Source organism: Antennarius striatus, chromosome 20 (assembly GCF_040054535.1).
Source record: "Antennarius striatus isolate MH-2024 chromosome 20, ASM4005453v1, whole genome shotgun sequence".
Taxonomy (NCBI): Eukaryota; Metazoa; Chordata; class Actinopteri; order Lophiiformes; family Antennariidae; genus Antennarius; species Antennarius striatus.
The window spans coordinates 8,281,020-8,308,243 of NC_090795.1; the positions used below are offsets into that span (position 1 = coordinate 8,281,020).

Genomic DNA, 27,224 nt, shown 5'->3' on the forward strand with positions numbered 1-27,224 from the left:
TCCTGTGCTCTGCATGTATATGCATGGCCTGCATATTAGAGTTTAATTGCATTTTTTTCACTTACTCACCTGTATGTCTGTGCTGCCTATCCTACTCTGGTTAGATGGGAATAAGATAACAGTGATGCAGTCAGAGAAGCTGTCAACATCGAGGTGAAAAGTCATGGTTGCCAGTGGTAATGACTGTATTCCTTCTTGTCAAACCTTTACTTTGGCAGGTGAAACAAAACACATAAAATTTGACAGGGAGTGGGTATTTTCCCCTCATGATCCCAAAATATTACATGTACCAGTATACTGTATAGCCACAGTGTGAAAGTGTTTTTGCAAAGATGGAGTAGGTACTTTGTTGGAGAAAAATTAAGTTTTTCCTGAGTGGCAATGTGACTCATACTATAATTATTGAGTTATTTTAGGCTTTTAAAGCAACCCTCTGACCAATGTGAGACATTTGATTTATAATAAGCATTTGCTACAACTCTTTCTCCTGTCACCAACATGCCATGGTTCGACTAAAATTGAAAATTTGGAGCATGGTTTGAAATTGGCCCATTAAGTTGATGAATGCTACTGGAAGTACCATATATTAAAATTAGTTCTTGACATGTGCCAATCAGAGGCCTGCAATGGCTCCCTGCATGGTTCGTTGTGGAACATGAAATTATTCCTCCATTAAAACGTCAAACTCAGTTGAACTATTTCTATCCAGACTACTAAAATGCAAAGAAATATGTCACATGGTACCTTGACTGGATTGATTTAGTGAGGTGTGAGCTGTGTGACCTAATACTGTCACACCAATTGCTACCTTAATGTCAATGAAACATGCTGGTATAAGCTGTATTGTGAACCTAAGTGGTGCTCATTGAATCCTGGAACAACGAAGATCCTTTGGAGAGACACAATGTCAACAACTTAGTACCAGGGTAATAACGGAAGACATTAACAGATCAAGTTCTCCCTCTTTTTTCTGTCCAACACAAACAAACGAGTCTTTTTCTTTAAAAAAAAAACAAAACAGTACTTTTTTAAAGCAAAAAGTAAGGTGAGTTTTCAGTCTAAGACTGTTTTGTTCTTTTATGCTCAGTTGAGTAGAAAATCAATTATGTAAAGTCACTCTTCACATATTATGCTAAACACAATAATGTGCATCTGCATATATACATATTGGCCATTGTGCAGCCTCATTGTCTTCCTCTCTCTTCTACACAGTGTGCAAAACAGTAATAAGAGTACATTCATCTTACATTTTTTGTGACAGGTAAGACTGCAGTCTTATGTTAAATGCTTTTGTTACCAAGGAGAATGACTACACATTAGATGACTTACCTTCTATAACAAGACACTAACACATTCTTTTCCAGTCGAAAAGGGTGCCAAACAAGTCGTCTCGTACTATGGAAACAGATGCTGGCCACATGTAAAAGAAAAAAACAAAACAAAACAAAACATCCCTAAAACAACAACTGTGGAATAGGGAAAATTGTGCTCACAGTAAGATGGGCTGGCTGCCTCCCAGACTGCACTGGTTTTAGACCTACTGGATAGAATGAAATAAGTCAACATCATATTATAGAAATCAATTCTTATCTGAGTCTTATTTCTGGTCCAAATATTAAGCCAGTTATCTCCAGATACCTTATAAATGATTCATAGCAGTCTTACTTACACAGTTTCCATTTCTAATAGTGAGCTGTCCAAATGAACAGAGGCTTTCTGTTCATCTTACAGATGTAGGACAATTGAGACTGCAATAATGATAAGAATGGTAACAAAGCAAAGTGGCACCGATCTTCACACACAAACCCATGGATAATAGAGGAAATGGATGGGATTTCAAAGAACTCTACTTATCTGAGGTGCAATCAGATGACCTGTGTTTGAAATAAACAGCAAGAGAAATACATGTGGAGAAAGAACTGAACCAGAATAGAGGATGCACAGACACACAGGGAACATTTTGAAAAGCTGCATACAATAGAGTTGAGGGTCACAGCCAACAAATAAGGGCATGCATGACAGATGGGCACACACACTCCTCTGCAGTCAGTCATAACACAAGAAAGAGGAAGTGGGAAGGTTCTGGCAGAAGCCTAGAGGGTGCAGAGGTAGTAGTAGCATGGATAAGGAAAAATCTAATGAAAACCTGACTTCATTTAACAACATCAAAAGGAATCCCAAATTTAGCCTGTTTTAAGACTTTTTTTTACGAGCCAGCAAAAATTATTCCTGTTGCAAAACACATGGTACAGTAGATAGACTTGTTAGGTGAGGGCAGCATACCAAATACAATTCTATGACAGAAGTGTACTGGTATATTTATTTTGGGATCATGGTGAGGGAGCAGAGGGTGCAAGACATACAGAACTGCACCAAATCAGGCATCGGCGATGGGACACAAAAGCATGGAGGAGGTTGTCCTCGGACTCTGACGTCATCACTGACCTTTCGTGTATTTACAGAGGAGGTTTGATTTCCACTCTTTTTCCATGCTCACACATGAGGCGTTGTGAAGCAGTTCTTGGAGGTAAAAGAGTAGCTTTGTCCCAACCTGGATGGTGAGCACTGGAGTCATGTGCTCCTGCCAATCCTGAGGAAGGGCCACAAGCAGAGGCCATTGAAAAAAAGAAACCAGCGTAACCTGTTTTACTTTAACTCTGTCACATCGAATAAGGACAGCCAATAATCGACAGCTCTCCATCTGTAGTTTTAGCCTTGTTTGACCCCCTACTTCTTTGATCATTTTTGTCAAAGCTGTTTTCAGACAGAGTTGAGAGACAGGACAGACACCTTTTTCAAAGATATTCATGGCACTCCATTTTCTGCACCGTCATAATAAATGAAATGCAAGGCGATCAAGATCTCTCTCTGCATTTCAAGCAACAACAAACTACAAAGCATCTTCATCTCTATTGGGGTGATGCAGCTTGTGTGGATTTAAAATGAACATGATAAATCACTTCCAATGCAAATGAGTGATTTTTGTTTTTGTGCAGCAAGGTTAACCTGCAGTCACACAACTTATATTTTGCTCAATTCTCACCTTGAACAAGTAAAGAGATCTTATTATCACAGGGTAAAAACATGACTACTGCACTGTATATTTAAACAGCCCCTTCCAAATACTCCAGGCGCTGCAGACAATATTGCCCTCTACAGGACATGCATATTAGTCAAGCCTGTCTCTCATTGATTTAATTTTTTTTTGTTTGGCTGTGATGAATTTAAAAAAGAAAGCACCACTTGTTTTGAAGAATGACAAATTGCACAATGTTTGGTGAGCCTGGAGATCACAGAGTGGCACAGTGAGACCATGGTTTTTAAGACCTTGGCTCGCACCATTTTGACATTTAACACATCCATGCTCAATTACTTAGAACATCTGTGGTGCCCTTTAGCATGGAGCCAAATGAGCCGGTATTTTGCAGCCGACCCTGAACGCTGACTTCACCATGGAGGGTGCAAACAAAAGGCAAAAAACAAAACAAAACAAAACAGTGAACAGTTCACATCCAAATAAGTTGGATGGAAGGTTTCAACTTTAAATGAATACATTTTAGAAAAAAAATATTATCATTATTATTATTTATTGATATGAAACAGAAGTATATAAAAAAAAAAAGACTGATTGAAAGACCTGGGGTGAAAAACATCATAAGACCATGGGCTCTACCTCATCTAAAATCTAAGAGTGTGAAATGATCGCATTAAAAAAAATTGAGCAACACAGGTTATTGTCTCCAAGCCATCTGCATGGCATTTATAAAATGAGGAATAAACAGGTATAACACACTGGTGGAGCAGACACCTACATGTGCAACCCTTTCATATTCTATGAGGCACTGAAAGTGATGAACTGTGGATTCAGCCGTCCTCGGCTCGTATTAGAAATGCTACAACAGCAGAACAGAACTCAAACATCCATTCCAGGGTTCTTGTGCATTGGTGTGACAGAAGATGGACGACAATTTAGGACAAGGAGACTGTGTCAGTGCAGCAGCAGGAACAGCCTTATCCTAGGAATTGTCCATTCTTTTCTATCCTTTATGCTCTTTTCACTCTGCTTCCTATTTTTATATTTTCCCCAAACTCAACTTCCCTCCCATTTCTTCCACTCATTCAGTTTCCTCATCCCTCACCTTTATCATTAGTATACCATCAATACTAACTTCTATAGTGTAATATCTACTGTGAGGCAATGGAAAATTACAATGTTTTAATGACATATGTTCCTGTGAAACCAGACATTTGTTGTGTAGGGATGTGCAATGATCGTAAAGATTCTATTCTATTCTATTCTATTCTATTCTATTCTATTCTATTCTATTCTATTCTATTCTATTCTATTCTATTCTATTCTATTCTATTCTATTCTATTCCAAGTTATTTTTTGGTACTGTGCACTCATTAACAATTACTATCAAAGATTCTCTACAAATGCAAATATAAACATGATCTCATTTTAGATGGCTGGAAATGAAAGCAGAACATTGTGAAAGGTTTTCCCGCTAGATTGCCCTGCAAAAACAAATTTGCGTAAGCAGACACACAAATTTTTGTTATCCTCAGCTCTTCTGATAACACTTTCCGTTAATTGCAAGAAACCGTTGAAATAGGTTGACACACTCATCTCATTTGCTTGCCCACTCTCCCAACTCACCTTCTTGAGAAGGACGGAGAGGCCCTCCAACCACTTCTACTTCTAAGTGTTGCCGAGTAAATCAAAAATGTCATGGAGTGATCCTCTGGGACTGCACACAACCTTTGCTGTCCTATATTATATTACAACCTTTGCTGTCCTCCTTGGACCAGTTGAGCTCAGAACAGCTCACATCTCTTATTCTAAGAAATCTGCATTTTTCTTCTCTGTCCACGTTTGCCTTTTCCCCCCTCCAGGCACTGACATTTAATCAAACCAAAATCCCATTGTGCACATTAACATATCAGACTGATATGGGTTGCTGTAAAAAGCTTAAGTAGAGGAACTTGGAGCAGAACATTACCATAACTCTGCTTGTGTGATCTCTATTTTCTCTCCTCCACCCACATGTGAAAATGCTTACCTGGCAAGCATAGACTAGAGGCATTTCTCTCCTTCTCTCTCTCACCCCGTTTTCCACTCATTCACCCCTACTTATCTTTTTAGAATGTGTTAATTATTTAGCTTGTTGTGCTTCTGACTGTTTGGCAAACAACACTGATTCAAACTAAGCATCTAAAGCAAAAGCAGCTTAAATATTTCACCAGACCATCCGAACCAAAAGCCTATAATTTTCTTTTGCCTCAGCTAAAAAAACAAGTCAAGGGTACTTTTTTTTTTTTTTAGACATTTGAGTGCTTTAATGGATGACATTGCTTCTCTGTATGCCTTCCAAGAATTAATCATCATAGACATGAAGGGACTCACATAAGTGATGTGGAACTTCTATGAAAAATTGCGATGAATATGAGGTCAATACCTGATAAATTGCTGTAGTTGACAAGAGATGTTTTCTACAGCTCAGCAGATATCAGATGCTTTCTTCCTGACCTGGGTGAAGGTCTCTTTGCTCTTGAGTGCCTCTCAACACATCTGACCCTGCTGGCAGTCATCCACGTATGTCAGGGCCATATGTTGGTTTTTGGGATACCCTGCAAGCTGAACACATTGAGCCTCTCTTACCTCCAACCAACTACAACTAAATCGGTAGCCAGTCTTGTGTCACGGCAGGTAATTACTTATTCAAAAATTACGACAATATTTAGTGCCCTGAAAAAACATTGTCACTGCCAACATTGTTTTCTTCGAGAGGGATGACGAAGCAGGGAAAATGGAATGAGGCCATGTTGTACAGAGAGGATTATAAAGACAAAACAACTTTGACAAGTCTGAACTTTGAGGACACAACCGGGGAGGCGTTAAAACGATCAAAGTCGAGTTGTTGTTTGAGAGGTGAAGAAGAAGAAGAAAAGCAAAGGTAAAATACAGATATTGAGTTTTACCTCTCAAATCAAAAGCTGACCCCAGAAAAGCACTTTTCAAAGAGGCAGTCATCAATGCGTGCTAGACAAAGTGAAGAGGAAGCTGGTAGTGAAAGTTTTCACTACGGATTTTCATGGATTTTATGATTACGTGATGTAAGCTTTTACATACGCTAAGTCTCGTATCAAATTTTAATCAAGGTAAGTAATGACAACCCCTCATATTAATGTACCTGAGCCATCTGCTCCCTAATACCACAGATTTCACTCTCTGTGATTGCAGAACACCACTCACTACATCCTGATAATGATTATGGCTTCAACAGGGATCAAAATGTGTTTCTATGCTTTGATTTTCAGAGCTTTTTGATTGCCAATCTGCAGCATTGTGTACTATCCAAGCTGCAGGAAGTGGTTGTTTGCTTTGTGGGGCTTGGTTCACTTACAATTTATTTGGTCCTTTAGCAGGCCACTGGTTTTATCCTTATCTGATCCTTCAGCAGACGGTCTGGTTTTATTATTCATAAAATCAAACAACATCAGTTCTAGGCCAGCTAATAATCACAAATCATGTTGCTCACACACTAGCCACCTCAAATTGTATTTCCTTATTAGTGGTCTGCCTTGTGAAAAATCTGGAAATGACATGCACACTCAGATAGTTAATAAGCAAAAGACTAGATACAACATGTTTTGCAAATTAGACACTGACACATTGCATACTTTATTTAAACATAATGCTGAAGTTAAAAGGAATGGCAGAACATGAATGGTTTAAAAACTTACATAAACAACTAACAAAAAAGTCATTTAAAAATGACAACAGTGTTCTTGACATAATTTATTTGTACATTATATGAGATCAAAAAAATGAATGACAACAAGTGCCAAATGAATTGCTTGCTCAATTAATCTATGAGTCGACTAATTGTCAAAGTCATAAAAAGCACTGTCACTGTCAGCAAAATAGGCTAACCAAGTCCCAGCTCAATTACTGAACTTTCTCCAGCCATTTGCTTGAACACCCCCCCCCATCTATAAAATTCCCATGTTGAATCTAATTTTTAAAAAATCATAATGATGCTTTAAAAATCAAATGTGGTCATTATTGGAAAATGTATACAATAGTTTCATAGAAGTACAGGGTAAAGATTCAAGTCACCAAAGTTTCTCATTCAATGTTTGATGAAGGAAGACTTCCAGTGCTGGGGTGAAACACTATACTGTGCTTGAGTATTAATTCAACATCGGCATCCTTGTACTCCAGATGAAAATACTTCAGCAGCTAAAGAAAGAATTAAACTATGAATAAATTATTTAAATTTTCTTTCACCCCTTGTGAAGTCCACAAATGTTTGGACTTACATAAAGCTCTGGTGAACATTAACAGAGGAACAATATCCCTCTGCACATGCTGTCGATAGTTTCATACAATCCTGTCTTACACACCTCTCCCACTCAGTCTTAATTTCCTGCTATCACTGCTTGAGGCTGTCGATTGGGATACCAGCTGTTCTCCGCAGCTGATCACATCGGTCCAATAGCACAGTGATGCTCCTTCATCCTGCTGCTGTGTATTTCAACTGGATTCTCTCTGTACTCCTTGTTTCTTCCATCCGTCATAATGCGTGCCCTCTATCTCACCATCATTAGCCAAGCCTTGCAGATTCCCTAACTTCTTCAATTCATCACCCCTTCATCTTCATCAGTCTCAGCAGGGTCATCAGCCACCACCACCAGTGTCTAGACTCCAACATGGGGGAGTCACATTGCTGCTGCTCTTCAATCTTAATCACCTTGAGGACTCATTGAAGTGCCAAAGATTTTCTGGCGGGGTAATAATCACACATATTTGTTGCAATAAACAGCTATCCTTACTTAATTTATTGTCTCCTTAAGAAAATAAATAAATGAATAAATAAATAAAATACCATTAGGTATTGAATTTAACAAAGGCATGTTTCTGTTTACATCAACTTCTCTGCAGTAAAAGAAAGATTTTGAGGTTTCTTCACGAACGAATTTAATAGTGTTGCTTCAACCAAAGAAAAAGAAGCCTAATTAGAGTTTCCTGCTGATTCTCTGGGGAAATTAATCACCGGAGCATCTGAAGCCTCCTGAAATTTAAAGAACAAACAACAAGGCCATAAAAATAAAAAATAAAAAAAACAAGCAAAGAGAGCATTTTATGTGAAGAGGTGGTTTGATGCTGAAGAACACCTGCCCGTTGAATTGTATTCCCACTCTCTGCGTGTGTCTCCGACCCCTTCACGGTTGCGGGGATGGAGCGGTCCAGGAAGCGCGCCTCTTCTCTTTGCGCTCGTCGGTTCCAGTGAATCAGCTGACGAATGGTATCTCCCTCCTCCTCCTCCTCTTCCTCCTCCTCCTCCTCCTCCTCCTCCTCCTCCTCCTCCTCCTCTTCCTCCTCCTCCCCCCATCCCTCCTCTACCTCCTCCTCTTCCTCGCCCCCCCTCCCGTATGGATCGCGCCGCTGAAGCCGGGCAGCCTGAGCGCTGACACAGGAGCAGCTCGTCTGCCGCTCGCTTCTCCTCTCCAGCCGCTCGATGTCACAGCGACCGATCCTCCAGGAAAACATTGCGCCAGCCAAAGATCAGCTCACTTTATAGAATTCTCCATCTCGGATAGGAAGCTGCTCGCTTCCCGTCACCATGGCGTCCAACTTCAACGACATAGTCAAACAAGGATACGTGAGGATACGGAGTAAGAAACTGGGGGTGAGTACTGTTGCACTTGCTATCCCTGGCGCGGTGGAGGAGATGGAATGAGGAGGAGGAGGAAGAGGAGTACCACTTGTTTCAGGGGCGGCTGGGTTAAGAAAGAGGCTTTAATTGCTCCATCCGTCCTGCTGTGAGCTCCTCATGGGGAAAAACAGATTAGAGGGTCAGCACCAACAGCGGACAAGTTTCCCCTCAGTGCGCTGTGCAAAGTGCTTCAGCGCCCACTGAGATGAAGGTAAAGACTCCACGGCTGGTGTCAGGTGGGATGTTGCTGTGGGGCTTCATGTATAAAGTTTGGGTTTCTGACTTAATTTTCCAAAACTTCTGCGAACACCACTTAATTGCCCTGAAAGACATAAAAATGCAAATAATATCACCTTTGACTCACGTCATGAGAAATTAAGTTAATGCATCACAGAGAGCCAGAAGCTGCGCGACCACACTGCGCCATGCTTTATGGATGGCCGGCATAATGGGAATAGTGGGAATACTGGTTATCGCTGCATTTTTGTCAGCCTGTCATTAGTGGGGTGACTCAGTTAGTACTTAAGGGGGAAAAAAAGCTGATTTGGAGCCATTGCACCTCTTTATTGTCTCGATAATGGAGTTCGATTGATGGTAAAGCAAGGGAGAAAAATAGAGTGACTGCTTAAATGGAAATGAATGATATATGTTCAGTTATGAGCGCCTTATTGTCTGTCTCATAAAGCCATCTGCTTTTGTTCATACTTCCACCTCATTAGGCTTACAGAGCGGGAACACTCCCTCTTCTCTGATGAAGTGTGATGATGGAGGCTAATGATGTCTGCCTCCTCACATTATCACCTGACTTCATCAACACTATTCCCATATTGTTGTCTGCTTAGATTCCAACCATCTTTGACTACTCTACTGTACCGGTAACTGTTGAGCAGGAGAAAGCTTTTGCTGCCTCTGAAAGTCTTGTTCGGCAATGAGCTCAAACTGTTTGTTGTTGTCAACATGCAAATGAACTTGCTCACATACAGAGATTGTGTTCTGTGGTGAGCCCTTTCCAAAGGAAGTTAAGACCCATGCTGTGCTGGTTGTGCTCGAGGTATGGATGTCATATCTCTGCCAGCTCCACATCTCATCCTGCTGTTTGTGTCCTGATCGCCCACTCCCTCCACCGTTCGCTGCTGTTTCATCATAGAAAACCGTGCTGCAATGGCTTCACAGGACCCCAGCGTGGGTAGAAAGAATTTATCAGTCCATTTTGGGGTTAGGTATTTGAATGTAATTATCAGTTTGAACCAGTTAGAGAGAAAACAAGTAAATACAACAGAAATAGTTGGTAACTGCGTGCCGGAATCAAGAGGCGTTGATGCACCACATGCCATGATGCTTTTTTGTGGGAAAGAAGACATCATTAGAGCTAAAGCAAATCATATGTACTGTTTTGTTTTGAATTTAAAGATGGATGATAACTAGATTCGTGACACACGCATGTGTGGGCTGGTATTATAAAGTTTTTTTGAAAAATTTGAGTGGAAGTGGTTGGTATGCATGTTTGGCTGAAATGATGATGATTAAATGTTTTGTCAATATGTATGTAGGACAAAAGATAGAAATAAGCATCATGTCTTTAAGTGGTTTGTTGTGGTCAAAAAGATTCAAACACCCCAAAATAACACAAATAACCAAAATTAATAAAATATCCCACCTAAGGATTGACTATTTTGGAATTGGCATTTGTACTTTCATCCACTAATCTGATCAGCTCTAAAATCAATACTCTCTGGAAACACAGCAGTATAATAAAATTCCTTCAATCAAAAACAGCCCAAAATTGGTCAAATCATTTTGATTCAAGGAAACAGTCATCTGCTCAAAGGGTAAATAAATGGGATAATAAATCTGTCTATTGTTGTCAGAAGAGCTGCAGATAATGATTTTCATTGCAGATTAATCTGTTGCTTTTTTTCATGAACAATTGAATTGCAGTTTGCTTCAGAAAAATGTCTTATAATAGTGCAATACAACATCTCCAAATGAATTGATCTGTGTCGCAACAGAATGAAACCCAGAGATAATCATTTTCCTGACACGGGAGATAAAGAAAGACCAAGTCATTCCCCCATTGGAGAAACTGGATCCAGTCCTGCTTTTGTGCAAAATAAAAATTCACAATTAACTAAAACTAGTGTCTATTTGCCTATCCAGTTATTACACCTTTTTATTCCAAATTTCATTTCATTTCTCCACAGTAAGTGCTGCTGATTCATTTCAGTTGGTACCAAAATCTATGAATGTCTGAGCTTGACACCCCCCCGTCGGAGCGACTGGATGTCCCCACTCAACTGCAGATTTAGGCCAGAAAGGTCCCGAGTGCTTTCCTCCTCATTCGATGGCTTTTTAATTTTTTTTTTTTGTGATTTAAAGGTCTCTCAAATATCACATATCAAGACTTTGCATCACAGTTGACCTTCACATGCTCCCACTTTGGTTTCTGTTGTAGTGCTGTGCCTTTTTAGAATGTATTATACATTATTTTCCATTAGAAGGAGGTACAGTTGAATGGTTCGCTTTATGCAATATGTATTAAATTGGCCACACCAACACCAACGGCTTTAGCCGAAGTCATCAGCATCCGTCAGCATGATTGGCTCATTTCCAAACCCCATCATGTGTGAAGGTTGAGACCATGAGGTCATGTCTGTATTCTGCTGAATGATCAAAATTATCAGGGCATTTTCTCCTCAGTTTTTTCTTTTCTTTTCTTGGGGTTTGTTTGTTTTCCCTCAATACATTTTGGGTATTTTTTTCTCTTTTGAATATGAAGTAACTCAGTAATTCCCTGCATTAGCCAACGTCATTTTCTCTTTGTTGGCTGCAGAGACAACGATGCAGCGCTCTTGAAATAGTCCTTTCTTCTTTTACACCGTCGTCCTTTTCCTCTCATTTCCACCTTTTCAGACACCTCACAGGCCCTCCCCCTGTATCCCACCTCTACTCCTCACTTTACAGTGCGTTTTTCTCATCTCGTCTTTCCTATCTTCTTACCCTTTATCTGACTTTATCTCCCTCACCTCATACCCGTTCCTCTGTCACCTTTCTCTTCTTCACTGGTTTGCAGACAGCTGAAAGACTGAACACAAAAGCGCCGTATTCATCACCCTGACTGCACCCTCCATAACCCCAAAAGTCTATCCCCCCATGACACGGAGCAAAGGCACACAAATAAACATGTGTGCACAAATTTGCGTTGCTCAGCATTGTTGTGTTGGTGCACTCACACACCGTAGAAACAAGCCAGCAGTCTGCTGCCAGAAAACTCCTTGTGGATGCTCACTTGCTTTCAACTCAGTGGCTTTGTATCATGGAGTATTCTTTTTTACAACACAAAGAATAAATTAACAAAAATAAGAAAAAAAATAAAGCAAGTGTGATGCAGATAAAAGCATAAAATCATGCACGGTGTAAGAAATGCCAGTGATATTCTAATCATACATGCAGTTGTATCTCTCTTGCTTTTGGTGAAAAACAGCTGATGTTATCAGATGGATGGAATTCTCTTGACAAGCTGAATAGATCAACCTTTGAATTATGTCTGTGTCACTCTCAGTTCAGGTTGCATGTTTCCAAGGTTAGGGATTGCTGTGGTGAATGCAAAGGTCGGCTTCTTTCTCTACATCTATCCAACGTTTTTTCAAGCCTTAACAAAAATGTTCCATTGAAGTCTTTCCATTTACAACATGCATAGTCTGACAGATCAAAGCAGCTTTAAACTACATTCTGGGGATATCTATCTGGGGCCTGGGGATATTTGTGAAAAATTCTAAGAGAATTTTATACTCTCTAAAGATTATATTTCCCATCAAACTGACACCATAGTATTTCCACAGAAACAAATAATGTCTTCAACACTAACCTGTTTACATGACCATAAATGGTGATTGGTGCATAAAGAACCAACCTCTTTTGATCAAGGTCTTTTCTCAGCTACATGTAGGGACTAAATTCAGAGTAAAAAGGAAAGGAAATACTGGACCTAAACTCATCTGGTGGATACAACACCTGCCCATGCAGCTCAATGCTAATGTTGCTAAGACAACCAACAGTCCTCTGGACACATATGGCAGAGAAATATATGCGTGTTCAAAATTCCGTGGTTCCCTATGAGCTCCAGCTTATCCCTAACTTTGTATCTCTGCTGTTTGGTGGTGGGGTTGCAGTTTATTTACAGGGAGTTTATTGAGCTGAAAACAGCTGCCCGCTGAAGCCAGAAGTTGTGAGCCAGAAATTATTTGAATGACACTGTAAAGCTGTGGAACACCGCAACGTTGGGAGATTATTCTCTTTGGGTGTAATGTGACCTCTTTCACATAGCACATGTCATTTGATATTGTTGCTATGAAGATATCAGTTATGGTCATTGTCACTATATTTAGTACACAAATGTATGGTATACCATGTATTGAGCTTCTAATGCGATTCTTAAAATTGAAATGGACAAAATTGTGCTCCCCTGCCATTTAAACCCAGTAATCATAGGATGCCGCCTCAATCAAACATGGAAATATCAAAGCAGAAATACAGTACATTAAAAATGCATTATGTCTGGAGACAAGTAAAAATAAAATCTCTTGAAAGTATTCATGTAAACAAACAATCAGTAAACCAATAATTGTGGCTGCAGAAAGAGAACAAATGGATATGATTTTCAAAGAATGGGTTTCTCTGCTTTTTATAGACTTGTAGAACAGATCTGGGGTTTTAAAATCACTTATGTCTTCATTTAGAGTGTGCATACAATTTGTTATGGGGCAAGGATCTCTTGTAATACAAGAACTGGAATAACAAGTGTAAACTTCTTTAGTGGTTTTTATTGGGTTATTTCCATCGTTCCTATTGGGGGGTTTGAGGGGAATTTAATTTTGGACAGAAGTTTCAGTCTGTAGTATAATTCATATCTACACACCACAATAAGCAGAACCTGACTAAGGTATACTGGAATTATGACTTAACACATCTTAACACATGGTTACTACTCCTTCCAGCTGTCCTGGCTCGGTGGTTAGGCTCTAATTATGACTATCTACACATGAGATGAATGGAATATTCTTATAACCCTCCATCTGCGTTCTGTTGGTAAGAAAATACTAATTCTGTAGATGATTAATTTATTCTGTGTTTTCTTTTTAATAAAAGAACTCAATAGTCTGTTTTCAACCTTTCACAAGTGACGATGATTGCTTTTCTGTTTTTGAAAATTTAGATTTGTTGCACCAGTAAACAATATTTCACAAATGATCTTTCAATGAAGACACCTCATCCTAGATTCCAATTATTCAAAATGTATTATCTATGGGAAAAAGATAATAAAAATGCCTTAAAGGTTTCAAGACCTTTAATCTGATGCTAAACTTGAAATTTATTGGAGATGACAGTAAAGACACAAGTGCTACAAAAAAACTTATTTCCATTACATATGAGGGGAAAAAATCAAGTTATTACTTTGAAATTTCTTTTCTTAACCCTTGGGTGCTCATTTCCCATCTTTTCCCACAGAATAAAGTTATTAATTCTTTCATCTATTTTTTCATGCTCAGCTTTTTTTGACCTACAAGGGGGTATTTGTGATTGGTGACCAGTGACCTTCACTTGAAAAATGTGTATTGTTATGGTGTGTGGGTATAGTCCCTCTTGTTGGTGCACAGGCACCAACCAAAATGGGGGCAAAGAAGTTGTGAACAAAGCTTCTATTGTCCAGAATAGGACTTGCCACTTCAGTGCATGCGCTATTAACAATGACAGGCCATCCAGAATGGTGGCTGTCTACATTTTTTACCTCAGGAACTGTACTTGTCAGTGGAGTGTAGAAATGACACAGTAAGTCTTGTAGACTTGAAGCACCTCAGTCTTCCAAACAAGACAAATGACTGTGACTGGACTTGTGCATTAGATTATATCATTCAGTAAAAAGTGATATTTTTACATCGAGTAACCAAAATTAGTGGTGTTTTCCATCTTGTCCTTCTGGTTGAAGCTGCATCCGGGAGTATTTCCAGCATGCCTGGCTTTGTTTATGGTCTTTTTGCTCCTTGTAGTGCATGTTGCCTGCTTCCTGCTCTTGTGATGGATGTGGTCAGGCTTGGTGCATTAATTCACAGTTATGCAGGCATATGAATTGTATGGTCATTTCCTGTGGTTTTCATCACGTTCCTCCGTCAGACAAAGACCTGAAGACAAATTACAACCTCTTATTGGCCCTGATGAATTGCATCTCTGGCAGGATATCGGAACAACAACCCAACAGCAGTTATTCACGGTGAAAAATGTGCCTCTATTATATAGTCTCCTCCATAAATAAAAAAATAAAAAAAACCTGGCTGAACCTCACTTGAGTATTTCACAACATTGATTTCCATTGTTTTTAATTATTAAAAAAGCTTTTTCCTGTGAACAGGGACAGACATTATTAGCAGTCAGTAACGCATTAACTCATTGGATGAACTAATGCATGATAAAAAAGATTAGCGGTTAATGTTACCCTGCTGTATAAACACTCTTTTCCGTCTTGATGTCATGCTCTTTACATGCCAGAAGTCTTCCAGTCACTTTTTTCTTTTTCTTACTTCGGTCCCATTTGCCTGAAATACAGTCACAAACATTTTACACTGAGCTGGCACTATCCGCAGCAGCTTTGTGTTCCAAATGTTTCTGGTGAGCTTCTTTGTGAAGTCCAAAGTTCTCTAATCCTGTTGAGGTAGAAGTCACAGCTCAGTAAAAGAGAGGTCTCTTCATGGTTATTTAATCTGTCCAATCCCCTGCAGACCCAACACCCTGACAATAGACTGCACACTCAAGTCAACAACATTTAAATGAAAATAGAAAGAAAACAGTCATATTATTCACATTATTCATCTTGCATATGTATTGAAATATAGCAAAGCATTTAATTTAAGCAGCTATTTTGGTCTTGAATCACATGATCATTTTGGGTTGCTCATAACTAATTATATCCAGAAATGATATCCAGTACTGTAGATGTATCTGCTTGAATGAGCTTTATAGCCATGCTAGCCTCATTGTTTTGGGTTTATGGTCCATAAGTATATGGTTTTTGATCACCTTTCTGCTCGTATCAGTTAGTGAAGATAAAAATCTGATCTATGGCGACATATTTAACAGCCGAAGAACTAGATATTTCCTTCAGGAGCTGTTAGAAACCAGTAGATATTAGCTATACATTCTCTGCATAATAATAATAAACATGACTCCAAAAAATGCTAATGTTGCTGTATGTCTGCAAAATGTGTAAATAGTTTCTTAAATGAAAAATCGTGAGGTTCAAGATCAAGGACAGTTTTTCTCTATAGATTATATATTTTAACCAAAAGTAATTTGAAATACATTTATTTTACCTTAATGTTGCCAGATTCTTTCACAAAAATGAATCGTTTCTTTAAATATACTGTTTCTGTATGCTCTGTGATGTTTTTCACCACCTGCTTTCCTGAAAATGAAGTGAGGACAGGCTGTTGACTCAGATTATTTATTCAAGCTGTTAAATATTAATTTTCTGCAATGTGACAGTCATGAACAAATTGGATGTTTCTATGTAATTGCATAGAACCCTGTCACAAAGTTGAGATAGCTCAGGATATCTAACTTAGAGTTTTACAAGAGAATTATGTTTTTTGAATTTTATTTTCAACAAGGTGAACAAATCTTCAAAATGACATCATTCTCATCACGATCACTCGCAGTTCTGTTCATGTGTTTAACATTATGAGCGTTGTGATTTTGAACTGTGAATGCATTTCTCTCCATCTGATTCACATATTTCACCACCTACACAGAGCTCAATGCCCACTGGATCTCTGTGGTACTATAGCTACATTGTGCAGATACACTGGAGACCCACCTATAAAACACCAGGCCTAGAGGAATCTATCATTGCTCCATTAACACTTCTGCTTCATCCTCTTCTCCTTGCCTCCCTCCCCTCATTAATCATCAGACCAGCCCTTGGGGCTCTGCTCTGCAGCTAAGCACACTTTCATTGTATTGTCTTTGTGGGAATTTGCATGTGTGCACATGCATGGCAGTTTGCATGTATCTGTTTGTGTAGTAAAAACATCCAGGTCTAGGAACATTAAATTCCTATATGAATCTGAGAATGCATGTTCCACATAAACTCACAAATCTGATACAAAAGATCCTTCAGAGATTCCCTCTTTTTCAGTGTATAAATTATACCTCACGGTCATAGGAACCAGTTCTTTCAAAGTGGGTCACAATCTGATTGGTCAGATTTACTGTTTCAAGAGCGGACCGGATGAAGTTATCCCACAGAAAAAGTCCCACCTAGCTTTTATGTTTGAATCATGATCTATAATGAGCTCTCTGCTGCTGTTACCTTTCATCAGCCTGCTTGCCAAGCACATTCAGTTCAGTGCCCCACCAAAGATAGCCTCAGCTATGCGTCTATGTGTGTGTATGTGTGTGTGTGTGTGTGTGTGTGTGTGTGTGTGTGTGTGTGTGTGTGTGTGTGTGTGTGTGTGTGTGTGTGTGTGTGTGTGTTGTGGGACTTGTCTTTGTGTTCTTAATTTACTCAATGTGCATGGGTAAACATCATTACGCTCATGCTGAAAATATATGAAAATATTACAAATCATCTGCTTGAAAAGCAAACAATTATCCCTGTTGAATAATGTAAACTTGGCCAAGGCTGTCGACCAAACAAGGCTTTTTAAAGTGATGTTAATTTTTAAACCCTGTAATTATATTGTTTAAAAAATTTTGACCTCGGAGATTTATATAAGCAGAAGAAAAATCAGACTGTTCATGTCACCGCCTTTACAGGAGCTCTGTTTGTTTCTTTTTTGCTTGGAGATGAGTTTGTACACTTCTCTCCTTACCTCCCCCATCCCCTCTCAGGGGAGTTCTTTTAATAGTAAGGAGGTGACAGTTTAGCTCACAGTGAGAGCTGGGATGACAGTTTGGTACCTGCCCAGCATGAGACGCTCCAGCTGACTTCTGATCCTCTTTCTGTCTCACATATTTAATGTTTCCTAAAGAATTATTGTTCAGGAAATAGATTTTTCTTTTTTGAGTAATGGAGCACAGAATAGTAGGTTTAGGAATAACACTTACTGGATCATCTAATAGTCATAATGGATAAAAAATGGCTCTAAAGAGTTATAAGACAATTGAATACATGAGAAAATGTGAGTATTTAATTGCTAACTTTAGAGCCATCATGAATTGTGAATGAGGATTTAGCTTCATTAATAAGAGGAAGTTTGAAGTAGATAACACATTATGATCAACATTAACTGGTATCCCCTTGCTCATAAATACACCTCCTTCCATCTCACTTCATTGCCATGTTAACTGTTATTCACTCACGTCTCAAACAAATGTGTTGCACGAAGTGATAAATGCATTCCTTATACCAAGACACGCAGTGACACAGAATCACAGCCCTCTTATACTGAGGGTCTGTCTTCTTTGAGAGAAAACGTGAAAAAAAACAATGTGATCAACCCCATCAGAGGTCATACATCCCCCCTCCCTTCCAGTGTCCAGTGTTTGCCAGTGTCCTCTTAGATTTGCAGTTATAAGAGATGCGGCTGAGTCAAGTCAGCTCAAGGCAGCACAAAGCTCTGCTTCCTGGTTGTGAGGGAGGAGTTGCCAACACAGAGCCTGCTGCTACTCCAGCTAACTGTATCAGAGAAGCAGCCCAAACATCAGTGAGCGAGCACCTCTTTAGAATTAATCCTTGGGCTGGGGGGCGGCTTTCACTCCACTGATGCATGAGGATTACCGCTTTTAGGGCTTCTGATGAAATTCAAATAACCAACAACAAAGTGTGCTGGAAAACAGTCTTTTTTTTCCATCATATCCTTCTCAACATGCAAGTGTTTGCTGGAACACCAAACGGTGGTCTGTGCCTCATTCAATTTCAGAGACCTAATTGATATGATAATCAAGCGGTCAGCTAATGATAATTAAGCCAGCCCATTGCTGGCGTTGCATGATAGTTGTTGGCCAGACGCTTTCATCCTCTTACTTTGTAGTCTCTTCTCACAGAGGCTAGTGGGTGAATTGTTTGGTACCGTATTTGGTGTCCATATAACAACACCTCACCTGTTGGCCTAGTTACTAATTTTTGTAAAAGCTGATGGTGGCAAAAGCAGCACCCACCATACTCAAATGCAAAAGAAAGCTTTCCCCACATTGCAGGCAGACCTTTTAAGGATTCGGTTCAGTTTAAGGTTCAGCCTGGATAGTTGAGGGCGTCTCATTCCAGTCTTGTTCAGAACATAATACCGTTCTGTATTGCTGCTTTCAGTTTATGGTGGTCTAAATATGCTTGTGAGTGAGGGTGGTGGTGGTGGTGGTGGGAGGGGGGGGGGTGTTGTGCAATAGTCAAATCCTTCTTTGTCTGTGCGTTATTGTCTGAGAAGGCTTCAGCCTTGTTCGTGGATTAAATGTAAATTGCTGTGCGTGTGTGTTTGTGTGTGCAGAGGATTGCTGACTAAAGCTGTAGTACATAAAGAGGTTTGGATGAGGGATGGTTTAAACAGCAGGCAATTGTCATAATGATGACTTCAAGCAAAATGCCCCACTGTAAACAATTTTACACGTGCATTTGCTGCCTCGTGTTCTGCATCTTGCAGTGCTCGCCGGTCTCAGCATCACTACAATTAATAGTGTGTGATTATTATACTGAAGCGAACAGCATTGGAAGATCACGGAATTAAAATTGCAGTGCAACTTTGTGTCCTTTCTGTTAAAAAAAAAAATCCTTCCTCCCCTACCCCTTGTCATTTTTATTCATGCTAAATACCCCTGGGGGGATGCTACTGACGTCACTGTCTGAGCCACACACTTTTCTTCACTGCTTCACACCTGAGAAAGAACTTGAGTTTTCACCTACATCAGCTTCAGAATAGCGCTCAGTTGCTATTTTTGTGTCATTTCGGAAAAAAATTATCATCTACAGTAGCCGTGAAGTCTGGATCTGTGTGCCGTGTGACATTTTAACAAATGTTCAGCTGATCAAGGATGTTCTGCTGAACATGGGTCAAATATCTTTCAAACATCTGCCCCACAGTAATACAAAAAAAAAAACCCCAGCAGAAACTGCATTGAAAAATGCTATTTTGCATGAGAGTTTGAGGCATGTGTGTCACAGAAAAATCTGTTTTTACCTTTCCAAGATCTGGAAAACAATGGCATTAGGATAATTTGACCTGGAAGTCAGGTTGATGGATTTTAATGAATGATACATAAATAAACGGGATCCTGCTTTGGCCCCAATGTTCTGACCGTGAGTCCTATTTAAACGCACAATATATCTTGAATCCGAACAGAGGCTGCAGCTCTGGCCTCTTCTGAAGCTGCACTTTTTCAACAGCTGCTCTCACCACCTCATTAGCAGTTTCACTTCTCCCTACAGATTTAATTTTTTTTTTTTTTGCTTCTTATTTGAATTTCTTACTTTCATGCTCACTTTTATTTTCATTCTGTCTTTTTCCCAGTGGCCCCATTACACAGTCATTTCAATACCGCCTGCCCTTGTAGTCTTTACTTTATCGAGGAGACGGCTCTATTCTTTTGGGAGCAAAGAATCAGCTGGAATCTGTTGTCCTTTGTATTTCATGCCACTGGAATTAACTTGTGAAAATAAGGATTATTAATGGTTAAAATGGAATTTCATCTCAGGACCAGTTTTATGAACATTTTATCAGATTGTCTTGAAAGAAGATGCAGAATGGGACAGAAAAAACTTCGAAGAGAAGTAAAATCAGGCGGGCGGTGGACGAGACAGGTGTGTGTCTGTGTGTGTGTGTGTGTGTGTGTGTGTGTTTGGGATGGAGTCATGAGCAGTTATTACTTGCTGCTGAGGTAGCACTGCATTACACATGAGGATTTGGAATGGCCTAGATAAAGTAATCTATGATTAACTGGGGCACGGCTTGCTCGCCACCCTGCAAACAGCTGTAGTCAGGGGCAAATCAGGAAATTATGGGATGTCCAAACATTTTAGATGTGGCTGGAAATATCTGTCAGCACGGAGGGCGTGTAGTGTGGCTTGAAGGAGAGTTATATGCATCAAGACAAAGGTGACAACCTGTGGCGAGAGAGGGAGGTCGGATGCCACAGTGGTGCAATTTAGACAAATATTTGTAGTCGTCTCATTTGTCAGGCAATTGCTGAAAAGCTGGAATTGTCCTTGAAGGATTTAGGAAGGGGAGGCTGGGGTCGTGGCTGGCAGAGTGATCGCTGCAATGATTGCTGTAACAACTGTCCGACCTGATAACAAATCAAATTATAAAGATGGACACCGTGGCACAGACCCCTCCGCCGTCTGAAATTGATTGCCAGCACCAGCAGCTGATATTGCCTGGACTGGTCTGTCATAGTCCATCAGGCATCATTATCACCAGGGGAACACTAAACTTTATTCAGAGCTGAATGAGGAGGAAGACTTAAGCCTTATTATTGCTAGAAGTTTGACATGGAAAAAACAACAAACAAACACAAATGTATCAAAGGGAATTTTGTGGAAAAAAAAAAAGATTTAAAATAATCATTTCTATAGAACAGAAGCTGTTAAAAAATAGCTGAGTGTTCTCCATGCTAAGTACCACCTAAATCTGATCTGTTATGATCTCGTCTGAGTGTTGCAGAGCTACCTTGATTGAAGTGCTCCTGTGTCATGTAGTGCCAGTGAGAGCAGCAGTAATCATCTTTAAATCATAGTTTGCAGGATGCAGGAATCATCGAGAGGGTGCAAATCCATCCCACATTTGTATCTTTTTTTATGAAATATCTGAAGAATAATAAATGCATTTGTTCCTCTAGGGTATTCTGATTGTTACAATATTCTCTAGTGCTCCAGAGTTTAAAAGGTGACTATTTTTACTCTGCCGTGTGATTCGTCATTTACTGGAAGTAGACTATCATTGGAAACCACTTTAATGTCTTTAGATAGTTCCTCAGTTCATCCAAATGACAAGTGATTTTGCCTGTGGGGAAATAGGGTTCATATTTTATTGAGAGGGGAGACAGTTCTTGAATAATGCCAGACGTATGACAATACTCAGTGAATTGAATGGACTTAAGGCCACGTAGAGAAAATGACTGACTCACTGATGGGTCATTACTGATGCCCATGAAGTGTTTGACTTTCTAAATTCTCTACTAGACCTCTCAGCCATGGTTTTGCACTCATTCATTTGACAATAGTACCTGTTAAAGCCCCAAGATAAACTTGAAAGCATTTACTGTGCATTAAACTTTACTCTACCATTAAAAGAAAGTTCTTAGTTCTCCTTGGAGCCTTTTGTAGAAACTCATCAGACACTGTTGTCACTTCTCAATCTAGGATCGTACTTTGCCTCTAATCCTTCTTCCAGTCCCCTCAAACACTGTTCTCAGTATAATTGTCGCTGTAGAGCTGGTGTTGGTGAACTCACTACACCTTGCCAAGTGCCTGCTCAAGTGTTTTTCTTACCTCCCTGAAAGTAAAAGCAGTACCCTTGAAAAGATCTCTGCACCTTTTTGCTTTTGCTGGTTCCTATTTCACAAATGCATTTACCATGTGTGACACTCGGATCTGAAGCAGAATCATACAGAAATATTTCAGAACAGAAGATCCTATTTATATTTAACTTAATATTTAAGGTAATGTTCAAAATATGACTTTCCCTCCAGATTTATGCATTTCTCAATGTCAGCAAAATGCAGTGGGTAGTTTTTGTGAGATCCAAACTTGCTAATTTTTACATGCCTGTCAAAACAGATTATCATTCAAATAAATATGAACTGTAAAATATCCCTAATTTCAGTGCTGATATTGGTTGATACTGGGAATAAAAACTCTGAGGCAAATTCTAATCAACAGTATAGACTATAATTTTAGTTTATCTTTCTTTTTTCTCTTCCTTCTTTTCTCCTGAGTGCTGGGACTTTTTATTAGACGGTCTTCGATGTGGCCACTTGTTGTGCTACTACCAATTTTATCCAATGCTGTGGATAGATTGATTCAATTAATATGAACAAAGAGTTGACGTCTGTTGTCTGCTAGGTTTGCTCAGAAATGTTTGGCATAGAGATGGAACCAACCACCAAGTACCTGTCAATGAACTGCTAAACTACCATTGGATGACAAAGTTGATGGGTTTAATTCTGACTTATCTGATGGTGGAACCTTTCTTTTCAAAAACAATTGCAAGTACTCCTTCTCTGATTCATATATTGGCATTGAGCTACTGACACAGGGACCGATGAGACCAAGTTTTGATGATGTTTTATTATGAGTGTTTTTTATTTCTTCAGTAATCTCAAGCTACCTGAAGGACCACCATGGTTGAGAGAGGATGTTTTATATGTTTAGCCCTTTAAAGCTTGAAACCATGAAATAATTGCCAGAAAAATCTGATTTTTAGAAGGTCTAATGGAGGGGTGTCAAACTCATTTTCACTGAGGGCCACATCAGCATAATGGCTGTCCTCAAAGGGCCAGATGCAACTTATGAATGTAAGTAAATGTAATTCAATGTAATGTAAGATAAATGTAACTACTCCTTAATAACTCTAAATTTATTACTTATTCATTACAGTTGCACAGAAAAAAATGTGTTTGCTTGTTGCTCTGTTATAGTATAAATCCTTTTTATTTGTCAGGTTATGAAACCCACAGAACTCCATCATGCAAGGATCAAATTAGGGGACAGGAATCTTACAAGCCAATGGCTTCTACCCGTTAACCCTTTTTTTTTTCTTTTCGGATGTTGCTGATGATGTTTCAACACTGATGAAAGTGAAATATGTTGTAATAACATGTCTGGAAAGAAGAAAAATGAACTGAATAAATAAATAAATAAATCCTTGATTGATATCCAAGTGTCAATGTGCTTAAATTCTGCCTTGTGGGAAATCTAGTTTTACTCAAAACCCTGACCTTTTATGCGCTCGCAGGCCACATAAAATGATGTGTCGGGCCACATTTGGCTCCAGCCCTTGAGTTTGACTCATGTGGTCTAATGGAACCTGCTGACAAATTTATTGTACATGTATGAGCTTTAATTTGCAAAATTATGGCTAAATCTGGAATTGTTCACATGGAAAATGTAGAGGCATGTGTCTGATTGTATACATCTGTAAAATTTATGATATAGAAATATGAAATCATGAAAGGCCAAGTGTAATAATTATGATACATTAGACCACCAGCATGCTTGTAAAACATAGAAACCTACACACATTGTCATGGAGATGCGCGCCATAATCTCATATTGAACATGTTCATAAGAACAATGGAATTTGTCGGCACTTTCCAAAACTAGAATGTTTAAACAACTCATCATATGAATAACTTCTGAAGTACATCCACTCAGGTGTCACAAATTTATATAAATTCAGAGGAACAGCAAGTTGCTGCTTGAATGAGTCCCTGCTAAGCTGTCAAGTACTTGGATATATTCAAGGATTATAAATTTTAGTGGTGTGTTAAATTTGCCAGTGAAAGTGTGGAAGGTGGAAAATGTGCATGTGTGACAATAAGCTTCATATTGTGCTGAAAGAGAAAAGGAAAATATTTTTTATTAGTTTCCTCACCTTCATTTGTTTTCTCATGCCTGTTTATTTATTAATTGAGGACACACACACACACACACAATTATGTTTGGCAATTTATGTAAAAAAAAAAAATTTACTTTAATAGATTATTCTAAGCTTGTCTTAATGAAGTTCTAAATTTTAATGAGCCAATCTCTTTTGGATTCCAGTCTGCCCTCTGGGTTCAACCCACCTCCCAGACTTTAAATGAGAACCCTTTAATATTATTTTAAATTTGGAGGTAAGTCTTCTCATTCTTTTTCTCTTGTGGACCTCATGACCAGCTCACAAAACGCCTCATCAAATGACAATTTTAATTGAAACTCTCTTCCTTATTAATCGCTCTTTGAGACCATAACCTGTCAATCAGGCCTTTTGGAGCAGCTTAATTCGACAGGACCAATCACAGCGTCTTATAAAACATCAGTTGTGAATGGATGTGGAGCTGGCAGTAAATTTAAATGGATTAATTTAGTCGCTTGGACAAATATCAGTATAGTCATTGGGAAGTGGTTAATGCCATCTGTCCTCAATGGAGGAGATTGAACCAAACTTGGTTTGGGCAACACTGGAGTGAGTTCTACTTCTGGAACAGTTGATGTTGTTAACCAATCTGCCGTGGCATTCTTTTTTTTTTTCTCCCAAAGATAACTACAGTATTTCTGAAAATACTCAAAAAATACTTCTGGGCTTCCTCAGGTTTTTATTTTTGGAGCTGTACTTTTTAAAATTGGCTTTGCTTTCATCCCTCAATCCAATTTTGGCTTTAACTGCATTAATGATCTCCAATAGCATTTTCACAAATGCACTCACCCTCTAAAATATTGGGAGATTGTTAGAGCATTTAGTTAATCAAGTTTTTTTAAAAATGCCTATGGCATTCCCCTCGGGCAAAAAAAAGGGAAAGGCAACACTGATGTCAGTGAGGGAGAGGAAACATGCCGAGTTGGACAGAGGTATGGGAGTGATACAAAAACTCATAGTGTTTATATCTCTGGTTTATCAGATTAAGTTTAGTTGAAAAATCAAAATTGAAATGAATGCATAGTATTATATTGTAGGATTGTGATGTCTCACAAATTCTCACATTCACATTAAATATGTTTTTATTGGAGGATATGCCGAACATGTTGGACACGTGAGCCACAATATATTTACAGATAACTTTATAGAAAAACAGTTGGTGCTTGGCTTGACCTTCTGTAAGTCTCCCTGGAGTCCTGGTCTTCACCCATCTTTTTCACCAGTAAGTAAATTTTTTGGTGATAAACAGTGTATTTGGCACTCTAAATGAAATATTTTACACCAACCAAGCAGACCCTTGTTCATATACAGTAATTAGAATCTTTGCGAGTGTCTCTGAATGAGAGCCTCCAGCAGCTGGAGAATAAGATCGTCTTGACAAAGCACCGACAACTGTGGAACAGGCAAAATTAAGCTCTCCCCATTCATTCATACCCCCCTATTTCTTATTATGCACAAGTCGTCTAACTGAGCTTGCTTTTGTGCTGACATAATTACTTAATCTGAACACTCCTTGTGTAAATAAGTTAGTGTGCAGCGAGTAGACAGCTTTCTTTTGATTCAAGCTCCCAAAGGGAAATTGAGGGTACTTTAATTTTACTGTTTTAAAATTGCAAATATGATAATGGCCATTGTGAAAAGGTATCTACATCTATCCTTGTGCTTCTGTCAAAGCTGCAGTTTTGTTTTATTTTTGCAGGCATTATGATTGAAATAAATACTGTAAATTCAGTTTTGAGTAATGTTTCATCACCCTTTTGTTTCTTTCCTTCTTTGAAACATTTATGGATGTGGTAGAAAACAATTCACAGTGCATTAGAGAGTGTGTAGTGCACAATTTTGTGTTGTTTGCTGTTTATAATGGGCTAGGGCAACACTTAACTAGAATGAAGGCCCATCACAGCAGACCGATAAGGACCTAGGGATCCACTCTAGTCAATTACTGCAAAGTGCCAAGTTCAACTCAGTGGGCTTTTTATGAAGTACACCAGCTGAGTAAACAAATTAATCGAGCATTCATGGTTCCCCAACACAACCATGCAGCCCAGGGCAATCATACATCAGGCAGAGTGATAGAGACTGTCTTCACAAGGAAATGAAAGGGCTCTACTTTTAAAGATAGGCAACCACAGAGGACTCTTTACGTATCGGCCGTCACACTTATTCTGCCTTTCAACTGCACTGATCAGCATTTTACACCTCAACATCGCTACGAGATAATGGGACTGCCACCTATATATGGGATTACAATGACAGATGTGCTTTTTCAAGTGTGTGCACATATGGAGGTGTTTGTGTGAGGTATCCCTGAGATTGGATTATTGTTGTAGATTACAATATGCTACGATGGACGGTAATCTGTTGCTCCAGAGTGACAGGGATTTTTGTGTGTTTGTGGGACTGTGTTTTCTCATCTTATGGCAAAAAAAGAAAAGCAAACTGTGTTTTGAATCTGTTAATATGTTGAAGCCCATTAATCTTTGTTAAAACTGAATTATGAAGATCTTTGTTCAGCGCAGAGCAGTTTGGTGACAACTCGTAGGAACCAAAGTTATGTGGTGAAATGTTTAGTTCTTGCTATACTTAAAATTCTGGAGGAAAATATTTGTGTGTGCACATATTCTGAAATGCAGTTTAATGTCTGCAATTACACCCCAAATCTGTTCTCACATTAATAAATAAAACACTGCAAATTGGAAAAATTGATAAAATATCCAGTATTTAGGATATTAATTTTTTAACCAAATGATAGCCATATATTAAATCTAATTAAATTTTTACTGACCTCCAGTATTCATTCTTTTAGAAAACATCTATAAAAATTTAAATCATTGCAGTTTGTGACTGTGGCTTTAAGTTTTTAGACTGAGGCCTTTCACTTTTAGGATAGCACTACTGTAACTTA

At 38.9% G+C, this 27,224-nt stretch overlaps 1 protein-coding gene and 1 long non-coding RNA gene across 3 annotated transcripts in view; one reads left to right on the forward strand and one right to left on the reverse strand.

Annotated features, from left to right (window-relative positions):
• The first annotated feature begins 8,453 nt into the window (after positions 1-8,453).
• Positions 8,454-27,224, forward strand: part of dok6 (docking protein 6) — a 37,313-nt gene continuing 18,542 nt past the window's right edge. For both annotated transcript variants that reach the window (XM_068304500.1, XM_068304501.1), the window contains exon 1: positions 8,454-8,696. In XM_068304500.1, coding sequence (XP_068160601.1) covers positions 8,631-8,696 — 66 coding nt within the window. In that variant the 5' untranslated portion in view covers positions 8,454-8,630. The remainder of the gene's footprint in view (positions 8,697-27,224) is intronic.
• On the reverse strand, positions 13,534-16,177 carry LOC137587837 (uncharacterized). Its single transcript, XR_011033980.1, has 3 exons — positions 16,085-16,177; positions 15,211-15,418; positions 13,534-14,899 (listed from the first exon to the last, which is right to left on the reverse strand). It is a non-coding gene; the product is annotated as an uncharacterized lncRNA (long non-coding RNA).